At 41.6% G+C, this 16932-nt stretch overlaps 1 protein-coding gene across 3 annotated transcripts in view; it reads right to left on the bottom strand.

Annotated features, from left to right (window-relative positions):
* The window catches only part of LOC104601548 (disease resistance protein RPV1-like), a 29490-nt gene that overhangs the window by 9162 nt on the left and 3396 nt on the right, over window positions 1-16932 (bottom strand). For all 3 annotated transcript variants that reach the window (XM_010264914.3, XM_010264915.3, XM_010264916.3), the window contains exon 2: window positions 15138-16233. In XM_010264914.3, the coding sequence (XP_010263216.1) occupies window positions 15138-16233 (1096 nt within the window). The remainder of the gene's footprint in view (window positions 1-15137; window positions 16234-16932) is intronic.

Here is a 16932-nt window from a genome sequence, read left to right as displayed (position 1 = left end):
TTTCTTTCCTCCCAAATAGTCCATACTGTAGCTGCTCTCACTGCCTTCCATATACATTTTCCCCTTTTCTTCCGTTGATACAGGAAAGAGGAGCTGAATAGATTTACCACATCCTGTGGGGGAGCCCATCTGCATCCAAAGAGAAAACAAACAACATTCCAAATACTAGAAGCAAAAGAGCAGGATAATAGCAAGTGGGTTAGAGTTTCACCACATCACAAACAAAGGACACACACATGAGGAGAGAGGCAATTGTTTGGCCTCCTTTTCTGTAGCACATCACAAGTATTTACCTTCCCTAGGAACACTTTCCAACAAAAAGCTTGTACTTTTGGAGGGATCGGTTTAGTCCAAATTTCTCTCACTGGGAAGTTCACCCCCATAGGGTTAAAATGAGTGAGCAAACCAAAGAAAGATGCACAGGAAAATAAACCATTAGAAGTTGGGGACCACACTCTACAATCAGCTATAGATTGGTCCAAGTAGACCCTCTCAAGTGTTGAAATCAACAGCACTAGAGACACACTCATTTTCCCTCAACCCTCTTCTAAAGCCAAAATCCCAAGAGATCCCTGATTCTGAAAGCACACCAAACCTAGCAACAGGTTTGTTTTTATAGTTTGATAAAGAGTAGAGGTATGGGAAAATGAACATAAGAGGCACATCCCCAACCCAAAGGTCTTCCCAGAATAAAACTTTGTTGCCACAACCAACATCAAACCTGATAAATTGAAGAAAAGTTGGATATACCTCAAAGATTGCCTTCCAAGGAGAGGATGGAGCTGCATTGGAGGCTAATTTTGCATCCTAGCCGTTATCTGCATCACCATGTAAGCTTTTAATGACCCTGTGCCACAACCTTTCTTCCTCACAAGGGAATCTCCATAGCCATTTCCCTAGGAGGGCCTTGTTTCTCTTTATTAGGTTCCCTATACCTAATCGACCCTGGTCCTTAGGGTAACAAACTTGCTCCCATTAAACTAAATGATCTTTCTTTTCTTCACCTGGCTCCCACAAAAAGTCCCTCATAATCTTCTCCAATTTCCTAGCTATTTTCACTGGGATCTTAAAGGAGGAAAGGAAGTAAGTGGGAAGGTTTGCAAGGGTTGTTTTATCAAGGTGATTCTTCCCCCTAAGGAAATATAATCTCTCTTCCACATTGCCAACTTCTTCAAGAACCTCTCTACCACCGGTTTCCAGAAGCTTTCAGCTTTCGGATTCCCACCCAAGGGCATTTCTAAGTATTCCAGAGGCCAATTTTTCACTTCACAACCTAGCAGATTTGCCATGGCTTGGATATCCCCCCCTTCAATGTTGATTCCGGCTACATAGCTTTTTCCCCAATTGACTTTCAATTTGGAGGCCTTCTGAAATTCATCCACCAATCTTTTTAGATTTCTTAAACTGGCTTCATCACAGCTTTCACAGAAAATAATTATGTCATTAGCAAATTGCAAATGAGATACCACCACTTCTAATCTACCCATTCTCCAACCTTTAAACTGGTTTTCTTGATCAGCTTTGGTGATTTGTCTACTCAAAACCTCAGCCACAAAGGTGAATAAGAATGGAGATAAGGGGTCACCCTGTCTTAGTCCTCTTTTAGCCTGGAAGAAATCCTTTGCTACCCCATTCATCAAAATAGAAAAATGTGCTGAGCTAATACATTCTTTAATCCACATCCTCCATCTTTCACCTAGCCCATCTTTTCCATTAAATTCAACAGGAAGGACCAATCCACCATATCATAAGCGTTTTCAAGGTCCAATTTACAAATCAAACCTTTGTCACCTTGTTTTCTCTTAGCTGCCACACACTCATTTGCCACTAAAATTTGATCCACAATTTGTCTCCCCTCTACAAAAGCTCCTTGGTTCTTAGAGATAATATAGGGCAGTACAGTCTTCAACCTACCAGTCAGGACTTTAGCAATGATTTTATACAAGCTACCCACAAGACTTATCGGTCTGTAATCCTTAGGGGTTTTGGCCTCCTTTTTTGGCACAAAAGCAACAAAAGTTGCATTTGCTCCAGGCGATAATTTCCCTTCTTGATAGAACTCCACAAATACATCCATTAATTCATCTTTCAAAATTTCCCAACAATCCTGATAGAATGCCATTGAAAATCCATCTGGCCCCGGTGCTTTAGATCTATCCATCGAGAATATTGCTTCATGTATCTCCTCAATAGTGAAGGCTCTTTCTAGGAGGTTAACTTTGGATTCCGGCACTCTGTCCCACTGTAAATCTCCCAATTCTGCCATGTTTTCATCAGAGGATGCTAGGATTGACTTAAAGTGATACACAAAGCATCTTTCAATTTCCTCTTTTGTAGTTATCACTCTTCCATCCACCTCTATACTGGAAATTTGGTTTTTCTGTCTTCTCCCATTTGCTAGAAAGTGGAAAAAACTGGTATTTCCATCCCCTTCCAGAAGCCATTTACATCTAGATTTTTGCCTCCAAGAAATCTCTTCTTTTCTTAGAATCTCTTCCAATTGCACTTTTAAATTCCATCTTTCTATTCTATCCCCCACCCCACACTCTTTCCTGGCCTCCTTTTGGTCTACTTCTATTTTCCTGGCTAAATCCTCCTTTATGACCTCAACTTTTCCAAATTCCTCTTTGTTCCACTCCTTGACCTTTTCCTTCAATCTTTTCAGTTTCTTAGAGAATCTCACCACTTTGTTTCTAGCCCTAATCCCATCTTCTGACCACCATTCTTTTACCCTTTGCAAAAAGTTTGGAACTTCTAGCCACATGTTTTCAAATCTAAAAGGTGTGGGGCCACCAATAAGATTTTCTTGGTAAAGGCTTAAAGGGCAATGATCAGAAGTCACTCTAAGTAGGGCTTTTAGTGTCAAAGTGCCCCACAGCTCTTCCCAATCAATGGAGTATAGGAATCTATCCAGTTTTGAGCACACTTTATTTTCTTGGAGATTTGACCAAGTGAAAGAGGCTTGTAACAAGGTAGTCTCTTTTAGTTCTAGGGACTCAATTAGGGAAATGAAGTGTTTCATGCTAGATGTTAAGGGTTGGTTGCGGTTGTTTGTCTCATTTGTATATCTTATTACATTGAAATCCCCACCCAAACACCACGGACCCTCCCATATGCCTCTGACTGCAACTATCTCTTCCCAGAATGAGTTCCTCTCTCTATATGAATTCGGCCCATTCACATTAGTCAAGACCCACTCCCTTCCATCACTCATCCTCTTGGCTTTTATTGATATTGAGTACTGACCTATTAGTTCCTCCTGACAGTCAATTTCCTCGTTCATCCACATTGTAAGGATTCCACCCGAGGCACCCCACGACGGGGCAAAAGACCAACTTAGACCCCTGCAACTCTAGATACTTCTTATCCACCTTTTGTCCAAGTCCGAAAGCTTTGTCCCTGTAACAAGACTATAACCGGTCTCTCCTTTCTTATCACATTCCTGATGACTCTCCTTTTCTTTGCACTTCCTAAACCTCTTACATTCCAGCAAAGCACTTTCATTTCACTCTTTTTTCCCCAACCCTAATTCAATCCCAAATCCTATTCTCCTCTTTTCTTATCCCTTTTCCTATTTACAGCCTTCTCATAGGACACACCACAAGCTAGCCTTTCCACCTCCTTCATTCTTCTCTTTCTTTTTTTATCATCTTTTACCCCCTTTCTAAGATAGACCTTTCCTTTGGTGAACTTCCTTTTGGCTTCATTTTGTTCCTCTCCTTTTACTTTGGGTATCTCTCTACAGCCTTCTTCTCCCTCATCCAAATGGCAGTCTTCCTTTTCCTTCTCTTGGGTACCTGCAATAACTTCATTTCCCCCCTCATCCTTTTCCAAAACCATCACATTAAACAATTTCTCCTCATTGTCTTTTCCACCACCCCCTCCTTTTTCTATTGCACATGGGTCATTATCCGCCACCGGTGACGTTTCAACAACTGGAACTACAAAATCCAAAGGCTGAAGATTACTACAAGCATCAAAATCAAATGAGTTTTGACAGAATAGTGGGGGCGAAGAAAGAACTAGATTGAGAGGAAGGGGGGAAGAGACTCCCTGATCTTGAATTTGGATTTTATCGATTCCTCCAAAGACAAACCCAGATGGTTCAGGTTCAGGTACAGTGTCCACCTGTGCAGCTAGGGGAAGTTGTTCCTCAAGTGGTTCCAAAGTCGATTTGCTATGGAAACCCGTCTCCACAAAACTGCCACCTTGTCTTTGTTCTTGATTTGTATCTATTTTCTTCTCTCTCTGAGAATCTCCTGTAGGCCTTCCACTTTCCGCAGTAAGGTTACCAGCCCCTGAATCCTGTATCTCCAGAATCTCCATACCAGCATCTTCAGAGAAGAGCAGTTCAGTTCCGAAAGCTTCAGAGTCTAAAAGTTTGCAGGTCTTTGTCGAATTGATGCTACCAATACTTGACAACAGATCACCCTCGTCTTCTTCCACATCTCTTAACGCCTCCCAATCTGAGTCATCTTCAGAGTCTCCTTGCGAGACCCTATTGTAGCGAGGGTTTGGCTTCTCAAGCGTCGTGGAGTTTTCTTCAGTCGCCGGCCTCCAATGTAGCTTCAACCCAGTCACCGATGTCTTTCCCGCAGCCGGAGGAAGAGGAGGGGAGGTTTTTCTGATCGTCATTCCTGTTTGGGGACAATCATCATCCCCCACTGACGCAAGGGAGCTTTGCGCATGACTTTTAAAAGGGTCACGTGACCCAACTTGAAAGACCTGGCCCAGATTAGACTTTCGGATCGGGTTATGTAGACCCAGGTCCGACTTTTCAATTGATTTTGTAAATTGAGTGCGAAGTGGCCCTTTTTTCGATTGCAGCACCTCAGCATAGGATGTCTTTTAGGTCGTTGGATCCCATTTGCATTTTTTCAAAAATCTCCCTTAAATGGCCAAGCAGTCTCCTTTAATCTATCGCCCGACTTTTTAGTTTCCACAAATGCCTGGTTTAACTTGACCTTTTGGACGGTCCACCCAGCTCTCGCCACATGGCCTCCAACAGTCCACGTCATCATCTTCTTCTACCTCCAAACTGTTCCACAGCCTTGCTTCGACTTCCGACGCCAACCACACCTTTCTCCAACAGTCATCCGTAAAGATGTCCAGGCTTCTTGGGATTTTTTCCAATCTTCCACCTGCAACTTTAATCTTTGTCGCTTGAAGGTTTTGCGTGCAAAAACCTTCCAAGACCCCACCATAGGCCACTGCTATCTTATGGAATATGTGCTCCTGCCAGAGGTTTAAGGGTAAACCCAGAATCTTGATAACTATGGTCTTCTGCAAGATATTCAGTTCGTTACAGGAGGGCAACCAATTTTCCACTACAATCTAGCCAAGTTTGGTTTCAAGGATTCTTCTCACAGTCTGAAGTTCGGCCATGTCAAGTATTGCCTTATTCTTTTCAAATGGGATGAGGGTGATTTTCTCTTTTGGCTGAAGCGTCTCCAGTAGGATTTGCAATACTTCTTTCCAATCCTTAACCTCTGTTTTCACTTTCACAACTTTCCTCTTAAACCAGTCCCCATTCCTTCCATCCCATATTATTTTTGAACTCGTATCTATCGAAAGTACTGTTATAGGAGTAATCTTTTTAGTTTGCTTTCCCAGTTTGGCTCTCACTCACCTCCCCAGATTTTTGTTCTTTCCTCATAGTTTGCTCTTCAGTATTCGAGAACTCCCATTTTTTCTGGTTGAAATCATCAAGTGCACCTGCGACCATCTTCCACCCCTATTTAGCTTGTCCCTCTGGAAGGCATACTAGGTGTTTTCTCCCTTTGCCAAAGAACTCTGTTAGTAAAAAAATCCACCATTTCTCTTCCCATTGTTTGTCGTTTCATTTCCCCACCCTTGTATTCTTTCTGCAAATAGAAGGCCATCTACGAAACCTTTAAGCCAGTCCATTACTTCTGATTCCATTATGATAGTTGTTCGCCGACCTTCCCTGATTTTCAATAGCTTCTTCCCTCTGCTTGTTATTTCCTCCAATAAGGACCTTCTTCTTCTCCAACTGAAGTATTCTTCTCCATTTTGTTGCCTGAACGAAACTCTCCATTTCTACCATGGGTATCCATGGAAAGTCTCAGGCTGGTTATATTGTTGAACTTCAAAAACATACTAGTAGAAGGGATTCACAAGTCAAATGCACTACCATTTGACCATAGGTTTTTTCTTTCCAAACTCATGTTCCAACTCGTTTCTGGGGTGATAATATTGAGATAGCTGTATATCTCATTAACAAACTCTCATCAAGGGTCCTTAACCTTCATTCTCCTCATCAACTACTCTCCGGTCCAGAAAGGCTACAGATGCTTTGGTGCTCTCTCTCGCAAGAGATATGTCTCTAAGGATGGTCAAATGCACTACCATTTGACCATAGGTTTTTTCTTTCCAAACTCATGTTCCAACTCGTTTCTGGGGTGATAATATTGAGATAGCTGTATATCTCATTAACAAACTCTCATCAAGGGTCCTTAACCTTCATTCTCCTCATCAACTACTCTCCGGTCCAGAAAGGCTACAGATGCTTTGGTGCTCTCTCTCGCAAGAGATATGTCTCTAAGGATGTTACCTTTTTGGAATCCTCTTCCTTTTTCCAGTCACCCCGTCCTTCTCTTAAAGGGGAGAATGCAAGTGAAGATAGGACTCCCTTCTGCCTTCCTGTTCCTACCTCTATTCCTCCCTCTATTCCTTCCCCTCCTCTTCCTCCTCCCTCTCCTCTGTATCGACCTCGATCCTAGCAGCAGTTTTTCATCAGGCGTAGTAAGAGGGTGGCTCCTGAAGCAGAATGCCCATCACAACCTGATTCCCCGAACTCGAGTAATCTTGAACCTCCTGACAATCCTATTATTGATTCTAACCTTGATCTTTCTATTGCCATTCGAAAAGGGAAGATGACATGTAGCAAGTATCCTATCACCATGTGTCTTATGATGCTCTTTCACCTTCCTATCGTGCCTATATTTCTGTTATCTCTTTTGTTTCCATCCCTCATAGTATTACAGAGGCAATGCAGAGCCCCAACTGGAAGGAAGCTATGAACCAAGAAATGGAAGCCCTAATAAAGAACCAGACTTGGGAGATTGCTCCTTGCCCCAAAGATAAGATTCCTATTGGGTGTAAGTGGGTTTATATTGTTAAGTACAAGGCAAATGGCTCAATTGAAAAATACAAAGCTCGGCTTGTAGCCAAAGGATACACTCAGACTTATGGCATTGATTATTTGGAAACCTTTGCTCCAATTGCTAAAATGAACTCTATTCATGTGATCATGTCTCTTGCCACCCATTACTCGTGCCTTTATATCAAATGGATGTAAGAATGCCTTCCTTAATGGGGACTTACAAGAGAAAGTGTATATGGACTTACTTCCTGGGGTATGTTTTCCTAACAATGATGGAAAAGTGTGCCGCTTGAAGAAGTCTTTGTATGGGCTAAAACAATCTCCAAGAGCATAGCTTGATAAGTTCAAGAATGCCATCTTAAAGATTGGTTTTTCTCAATCTCAGGCTGACCACATGTTAGGAACCTGCCTAACTCAGGGCTCTTCGAGGGAGCCAAACCTCCTGAATTCGTTGGGAAAGAGAGAGAGAGAGAGAGAGAGAGAGAAGGAGATTAATGCCGAAAGAATTCTTGTCCTAATTCTCTTTTGTGCTTCACTACTTATATTGTTTACAATCTTTGATTTCTTTCTGTTACAACTGTTGCAAGTGGACGATTAGTTGTGCTGACGTGGCCTCCTCTTGTAAAACTGATCAACTGCTTTCCACTGGCCTGTTCCAGTAGTCTTCAATCCCCCCCCCCCCTCCTTTAGAGTGACCTTGCCCTCAAGGTCTAATGTGGGAAAATTTGATTGCAGATCTTAGTAGGATTCCTAGGTTGCATCCTCTTCTGGGAGTTTAGACCAAACAACTAATGCTTCTAGTATGACTTCCACCCCGACGCACCCATCTGAAATCAATGATGCGGGCTGGCTCAGTCTGCATTTGTCCTTCATCTGAAAATGTGGGAAGGGTCACACTTGTAATGACTCCTGGCTTCGGCCCTTTCTTCAGTAAGGAGATATGGAATGCAAGGTGCAGTTTTGATGTTGCCGGAAGGTCCAGCTTGTAGGCCACTGACCCTATTCTCTCAAGGATTTTAAATGGTCCAAAATAGCGCGGGCTGAGTTTGTTCCACTGTCGGCTTGCAACTGAAATCTGTCTGAAAGGTTGTAATTTGAGAAACACCCAGTCACCGACTTCATATTGGACATTCTTGTGACGTTTATCATAGGTGTGCTTCATCCATTGTTGTGCTTGTAAGAGATGATGTCTCAGTTCCTTTAACACCTCATCTCGTTGCATCAGCTGTTCTTCTAAGGTCACTACTATGGTAATCCCTTTTTCATAAGGGAGGGTCCCGACCATATAGAGCTCTGAAGGGTGTCATCCTAGCGGCGCTATGGAAAGTGGTGTTGTACCACCATTCAGCCCAGTGGATCCACTTTACCCATTGTCTTGGTCGATCTCCCGCGAAGCATCTCATATATGTTTCGAGACTCTTGTTAACTGCCTCTGTCTGTCCATCAAATTGGGGGTGGTAGCTAGTTGACTTGAAGAGTTTAACCCCATGCAGGCGAAAAAGCTCAGCCCAGAAACGACTCATAAAAATAGGGTCCCTGTCTGATACAATTGAGCTGAGAAGCCCGTGTAGGCGCACAATTTCCCGGAGGAACAATTCAGCAACTGACTGCTGTAAATGGGTGTGATAGAGGTAGGAAATGATTGTATTTCGTCAATCTATCCACTACCACAAGGATAACTGTTTTGCCGGCAGAAACGGGCAATCCTGTGATGAAATCCATTGATATATCATCCCAGACTTGGTTTGGTATTGGGAGTGGTTGCAAGAGGTCTGCTGGTGTTGTAGTGGCCGACTTATTTTGTTGGCATACTACACACTATGCTATGAAGTTCTGGATAGATGTACGCCTGCCTTTCCAATGGAAAGGTGTGGCGATGCGTTTTTGTGTTCGTAGGATGCCAGAGTGGCCACCTGTGGGTGAGGCATGGAATAATTCCAGGAGCTTCCTGAGATGAGCAGAATCTGCCGGAATTTCCAGGCGTCCTTTGAAGAAGAGTAGGTCATTCTTAATGGTGTACCCGGGGTGCAGTGATGGATTTGCCAATACTTGGGCCTTCAACTGCTTTAACTCCTTATGGGATTTGGCTTCTTTTCGAAGTAGATCCAGGAGTGGAGAAGTTGGGGAAGATACTAGTAACTAAAATGATTGTGGGTGCCGTGAGAGGGCGTCAACCACCCGGCTAGCAGGCCCTGCTTTGTACTCAATTATGTTGTTGTACTCCAGTAACTTGGATATCCATCGTTGTTGTTCCGGGGATAGGACTGATTGATCCAATAAGAACTTCAAACTTTGGTGGTCGGTCCGAATTATGAACCATCTGCCGAGCAAGTAGGATCGCCAACGTTGGACTGCTAAGACCACTGTTATTAATTCTCATTCATAAACTGATTTGGCCCACTTTTGTAAAGTTAAGGCCTTGCTGAAAAAGGCTAGTGGTCGGCCCTCTTGCATGAGAACAGCCCCAACACCTTGACCGGAGGCATCACACTCAATTATGAAGTCTTTTGTGAAATCGGGCAATGCTAATGTTGGAGTGCTCGCAACTGCTTGTCTCAACTACTCAAAAGCTTGTTGGGCCTGGGTTGACCAGTGAAAAGCATCTTGTTTCAGCAATTGGGTCAACAGGGTAGCTATTAGGCCGTAGTTTTTGATGAAGCGGCGGTAATACCCAGTCAAGCCCAAGAAGACCATCAATTCTTTCACACTTTTGGGTTGCGGCCAGCCCATTATACTGGAGATTTTATCTGGGTCGGCTGCTACAGTTCCATTTTCTACAACATGTCCCAAGTAGTGAACTTGGTTTTGTCCAAAGGAGCACTTGGACTCTTTAGCGAACAACTGGTGGGTCTCAAGTGTTGCAAGGGTGACCTATAGATAATTCAGATGTTCCTTCCAATTGGGGCTATAGACCAATATGTCATCAAAGAAAACAAGGATGAACTTACGTAAATATGGTCGGAATATGTCGTTCATTAATGCTTGAAATGTGGCTGGAGCATTGGTCAGCCCAAATGGCATGACTAGGAACTCATAGTAGCCATCATGTGTCCTAAAAGCCGTTTTGTGAACATCCTCCCTATGTACCCTTATCTGATGATACCCAGCTCGTAAATCTAATTTTGAGAATATGGTGGCTTGACTGAGTTCATCAAGCAGCTCATCAATTATTGGCATTGAAAATCGGTCTTTAATGGTGATATTGTTAAGGGCTCTGTAATCAATACAAAATCGCCACGTCCCATCCTTCTTTTTTACTAATAATACCAGTGAAGAGAATGGGTTGTGACTAGGCTGTATTATCCCTTGCTTAAGCATATCTTGAACTTGCTTCTCGATTTCAAATTTTTGAAAGTAAGGGTACCGATAAGGTCTTACATTGGTTGGGGCAGCTCCCGGCATGAGGGGGATGCGGTGGTCATGCTCCCGGTGTGGTGGAAGTTCTTGGGGTTCTTCAAACATGCTGCCATATTGCTGAAGGAGTTGTTGTAGGCGGCTTTGGAAGTCTTTAGGCCCATTTGGGCTGCTGTTAGCTAAAGATGGGCTGGTCCAATTTGAGTCTATGTGAATGAATATGGGCTGATCCGAATCTCCCATTTGCTTTGTTAATGTTGCAAGACTGATGGGCCTTGGACCCTTGCATGTTTGCCCTTGTAGATGGACTGTAGAGTTCCTTGATGTGAAGTCCATGGTGAGACGGGCCCATTCACAGATCACGGGCCCTAGCTGTCTTAACCATTGAATGCCTAGCACCACATCCGCTCCACTGAGATGAAGAGGATATAGGTCCACTGCAAACTGGTGACCCTGAACCTTCAGTGGTAAGTCCATGCATATGCTATTGCAGGTTAGGCTATTACAGTTGGCCACATGAACCGTAAAAGCCATTGTTGGTTGAACTAGGAGTCCCATTTTATCCACCAAGACTTGAGTTATGAAGTTAAGGGAACTGCCACTGTCTATGAGGATTAACACTTGGCGTCCCTGGATTAGCCCTGCAACTCTCATTGTTTGCGGGGATGCAAGTCCCGTAAAGGCTTGTAGAGATATTTCAGGTGTGCCATTGGGTTGTATTTCCCACCCTGTGGTAGATTCCCCGCAACCAGTGCAGTCGTCTTCCTCTTCGGCATCTGTTTGGAGAAATGCTTGTTGTTTCTTGCACCGATGGCCCGGCCCGAATTTCTCTTTGCAGTTGTAACAAAGTCCTTTGTCTCTGCGGGCTTGCATCTCTGCCCAGGTTAGCCATTTGAAAGGAACCAATGGGCTTGGGCCCAGTATTCCTTCCTCCTTGTCTGGTGTTATCGTCCTGGTTCCTAGACCCCATGGCCGTTGCATCTTTCTTGCTCGAGTGAACTTATCCTCATACAATCTTGCTAGCGCTGCCGCATTTATGACCGAAGTGGGCTGCATCGCCTTCACTTCCAGTCACAGTTCTTCTTTCAAGCTGCCGACGAAGCTTCCCACCAGCGCCTTCTCCGTCCACCCTTGGACTCTCACTGCCAGCTTTTTGAACTCCATCTGGTAAATCTTTAACTAATCCCACCTATCGTATCTTTGCCAAACTCTCATCATGATCCTCGAACCCAAACGATCCAAAACGGAGTCATGGCATCAGTGAAGTCTGCCCAAGTTTGACGAGGGTGCCCCCGTCGGTACCATTGAAACCAGAGGATAGCTTCCCCTTCAAGATGCGCAGAAGCCAGAGCTACCCTATCTAGCCCAAGTGTCTCATGGTAATCGAAGTACCGTTCGGCTCTGAGAATCCAGGGAGTTGGGTCGCTGCCTGAGAAGATGGGGAAATCGATTTTGGCTGCTCTCGTTGCCGCCGGCCCTGTTCTGCGGTTGTTTTCATTGTTGCGCTCTTCTTGGCTTCCTCTGTCGTTGTTCATTGCCACATGCTCCAGCCGATTGAGGAGAGCAGTGAAACTTTCCTTCATTTCTTTGAAATCTGAAGACATTCGATGGATCTCTACCTCCATCTGATCCACTCGGGTGTCTATTGACGTGTTTCTTGTGTTGGTCATGCTGACTCTGATACCAACTTGTTAGGAACCTGCCTAACTCAGGGCTCTTCGAGGGAGCCAAACCTCCTGAATTCGTTGGGAAAGAGAGAGAGAGAGAGAGAGAGAGAGAGAGAGAGAGAAGGAGATTAATGCCAAAAGAATTCTTGTCCTATTTCTCTTTGTGCTTCACTACTTATACTGTTTACAATCTTTGATTTCTTTCTGTTACAACTGTTGCAAGTGGACAATTAGTTGTGCTGACATGGCCTCCCCTTGTAAAACTGATCAACTGCTTTCTGTTGGTCTGTTCCAGTAGTCTTTACACCACACCTTATTTATTAGAAAAGTTGATGGTAGAGTAACAATGTTGATAGTATATGTTGATGACATTGTTGTGACAGGTGATGATATCACAGGTATCTCTCAGTTAAAGTCATTCCTTGCTTCTGAATTTGAGATTAAGGACCTTGGTAATCTCTAATACTTTCTTGGCATTGAAGTTGCAAGATCCAATAAGGGGATTTTTCTATCAGAAAGGAAATATGTACTTGATTTGCTTCATGAGGTTGGAATTAGGGTGTAAACCTATAGCAACTCCAATTGATCCCAACCACTAGTTGAACTCTACTGAAGGAGTTCTTCCAGACAAGGGGGTATATCAGAGATTGGTGGAACGCCTTCTGTATCTTTTTTTTACTAGATTTGACATTTCCTATGTTGTTGGAGTGGTTAGCCAATATATGCATGAACCTAGGACATCTCATATGCAGGCAGTTAACAGAATTTTAGCCTACCTGAAAGGATGCCCTAGCAAAGGGATGTCGTTCCAACCACAGCCATGTAAAGATTGAGGCTTACACAGATGTTGATTGGGCAGGGTCCATCGATTATAGAAGATCTACATCCGGTTATTGTGCCTCAATTGGAGGCAATGTGGTTTCCTGGAGAAGTAAGAAACAATCTGTGGTTGCTCGTTCTAGTGCTAAGGCAGAGTACAGAGCAATGGTTCATGGAGTGTCTGAACTACTCTGGTTGAAGACCTTATTGACTAAGATGGGCATCCGAGCAGATGTTCCAATGAGACTATATTGTGACAATCAAGCAGCCATAAATATTGCTCATAATCTTGTCCAACATGATCGTACAAAGCATATTGAGGTAGACAGACAATTTATTAGAGAAAGAATTGCTAGCAGAGAGATTTGCCTTCCTTTTGTAAGGTCAGAAGGCCAACTAGCTGATTGCCTCACTAAAGGTGTTCACCATCCAAAGTTTGCTAAGAACCTTGCCAAGCTAGGCATGATTGACATATATGCTCAGCTTGAGGGAGAGTGTTGAGAATGGCTAGACAGGAGTGTTTTTGGTTTTTTCTCCTTTCTTATACTCTCTCAGTATTTGGGCACCCATATAGGGGCCTTCTTGTAATTATTATTTTCTCAAATTATAAAGTAATCTTTTGAGGGTGTGAACAGTGAATAAGACACACCTCTCGACACTTGCTCTCTTCTTCCTCTTCATCTTCTTCTCTTCTCTTCTTCCCCTCTCTTGAAACCCTAGTTTCTACAATTGAGGAAAAGGAGAACTTCAAAACAAATCAAACCATCAATAGTTCTCCAAGAGGTACTAGCAAATATTGATCAAGGATCTATTCTGATGGGTTTTATTGGATAGCACAAAGTCTGAGTACAAGGAAAATAAATATGACTAAGAAGATGAGTTCAGAAGCAAGGATTTAAATCAGAACAAATTGATTAGAAATAATGGCAGAACCTCAAAAACCATAAGACAAAACATAATTTGATTCCAGACAATATAGTTAAATTGTATAAACCATATAGGAAAACAAACACATATAACAGACCTGGAATCAGTTTTCAGGTAACAAAGATGAAGAAAATGCTGTCTAATTTTAACAAATGAAAAAGAAAAAAAATGAACAAAGCTAGTAACCAAGTCCAGAGCTGTCCATCAGAAAATATCACAGTTCAAAAAAGGAGGTTTGGATAAACATCACACTGAAGGAACAAGGATTAAAGATAATGTTAATGCAAAGGATTTCAAAGAAAACCAAGCTCTAATACCATGTTAATTCAGAGAGAAGATTTTTTGTAAAGTGACTTGTATTACTCTGTATCAATGTCAGACTCAAACAAATTACATAAATAGAAACTAACGTAAATTTGACTTAGCCTAACTACCAAATACATTAAAATCAAATCATAGAGATATCTAACAACATTTGCATAGAAAGGTTTGATGGACCATGCAGTAGAAACACAATAACATATCCCTTAACAATAAGAAACAACGATGAATAAGAACACAAGAAAATATCTTAATTATTCACTTATTTTCATATTATAAAAAAAAAGAGAGAGAGAGAAAAGAAAAGGCTAAGATGTGTTTGTCATATGTCCAAATTCCAAAACAAGCTGTCTTTTAGAACAGTATAAGTTCATTTGGCTACACCAATAGTAGAGTCTAGACTAAATATCAAGCCAATCAAAATATTAGCAATGTAAGCACATTTTGACAATTTGATTGACCCAATGCATATTAAGCCTACTCATAGGTAACTAATGCGGACCACTCTTTTGTTGGCAGCTTCATTCTTTGGATAGTTAATACCACTTGGAGCAACACCAATACAAAGTACTTTATAGGCCTACTCTGGAGTCTGGATTTTAAACAAGTGGCAAATACAAAGGGTTCTCCATCTGACAAACAGCTTAAGTTGTCACACACAAATACACAAGGTATCTGGCTGCCATTAAGGCACCTGAATCTAGAACCTTGGTCAGGAGTATTACTATCAAAAACAAAAGATCAATCTACACCACTTCAAACTTTTACATCTTCAAGCTGGCCTGTTTGTCATTTAAGCTTGTTTGGTAGAAGTAGAACAAGTAGCTGACACATCTTGTAAGCTAAGAAAGATAGGTAGTCTTGTAGACAAAACACACACACAGAATTTCACATAATTGTAGAAGATTTGTATTAGATCTTACCATGTTTTTTGTCAATATGCCATGTACATCTTGAGAATTCCCTAGTCTGCGGCGTTTTCCAGGATTCCGTGGGGATTCTTCACGAACAATTTCCTTCCCCATCTCTTGAATAAGATTATGCATTCCTATCTCATTTTTTTCATTGATTGTGACTAAGGACTTACCAGTTAGACTTCTGATCCCAATTTCCGAGGAGAAACCACAGCTATCCAGTATTTTGATAGCATAATCTTTCTTTGTTCCAACAAAGAAGCATGCAATATCAAGGAATAGAGCCTTCTCTTCATTAACTAGTGCATCAAAACTTACTTTGAGTTTCTTTTGGATTTGACTATGAGGAATTTTCAGTTTTTTAATTGCACCTTCCCATTCAAATATGCTTTTCCTAAACAAGAGAGCGCCCAAAACCTCAAGAGCTAGTGGAAGCCCTTTTGCATAATCTACTATACTACTTAAGAGTTCCAAATAATCACCTTCAGGATAGCCCCTTTTAAAGGCATGCCAACTAAAGAGCTGAATAGACTCAATCCAATTCAATTCTTTGACCTTGTATGTCTTATCCACTTTAAAATCATGTAACAAATCCTCATATCTAGTTGTAATGATGATTCTACTTCCCAAGCCAAACCAGTTGCACTTGTAAGCTAATGCTTCCAATTGTTCTAATTGATCCACATCATCCAAAACAAGAAGAATCCTTTTATGCTGCAGTCTTTCTTTTATCATTTCAATTCCTGTAGTGAGATTATTTATCTTTAAGTCTGTTTCCATTAAGATATCAGAAAGAAGTGTTTCTTGTAAATGAACTAGACCATTAGGTTGTTCTGAGACTTCTCTAACATTGGCAAGAAAGCTGCAACCTTCAAATCTATGGAATATTTGGTTATACAGAGCCATTGCAATAGTTGTCTTACCTATTCCACCAATACCACATACTCCAATAATGTAAACATCATCTGATTGGGAATCTAATAATGAATTCATTTCATTTACTCGGGAGTCTAATCCAACTGGGTAAATGGTGACATCCAACAGTGTTTTATTCAATCTCACCAAAACTTCTTTAACAATTCTTTGGATATATATGGACTGGTTCCTGCAAATTGTGATTCAAACAAAAGGAACAAAAAAGAGAGGGAAGACAAAAAGGATATAATTAGATGAAATAAACCAATCAAATAAAAGCATGAACTAAATTTGATGATATTTTATTACCAAAAAAATGATAATGTTTAACCCTCATCCTTATGACTCAAACTTGAACATAAAAAAATGCTAAAAAATGCTATCAAAGCAAATTTATGATGTGTTTGGTTTGAAGGAAAAAGTAGGGAAAGGTAGGGAAACCTTTACAAAGCTTGTATAAATTTCCTTACCTTTCCTTCCTTTCTCTACCTTTTCCCTCAAATCAAACATAGTCTTAAAGAACTACATGGTTAGTGCTGTTCACATCACGTATGTCTGTTTTAAAGGAAACACATCTATAAACAATTTAAAAGCAATTTTTGAGAATGTAACCAGGCATTAGACCAGAAAGTGCCTAGTACCTGCTTTTCTGGTTAAACCAGCAGTTTATTTGCACTAGTACAAATGCATCAAAGTTCAAATGTAAAAAATGCAAATTCTTGTTTAATTTTGTTCTGGATTTGACTTCATTCTGCTTCATGCCTTAAATTACTTCATTTGTACTGCAATCAAACAAAATAAGCTAAAATTTGAAACAAAAATAGGTCAGAATTTACACTCAAATCATTTGCACTGTCATGGTTTTGCATCAGTGCAAATTGATTTGCAT

This window comes from Nelumbo nucifera, chromosome 8, assembly GCF_055504915.1.
Source record: "Nelumbo nucifera cultivar China Antique chromosome 8, China Antique-T2T, whole genome shotgun sequence".
In the NCBI taxonomy this organism is placed as follows: domain Eukaryota; kingdom Viridiplantae; phylum Streptophyta; class Magnoliopsida; order Proteales; family Nelumbonaceae; genus Nelumbo; species Nelumbo nucifera.
The sequence above is the reverse complement of the archived record's forward strand: the minus strand, read 5'-3'. Positions and strand labels throughout refer to the sequence as shown.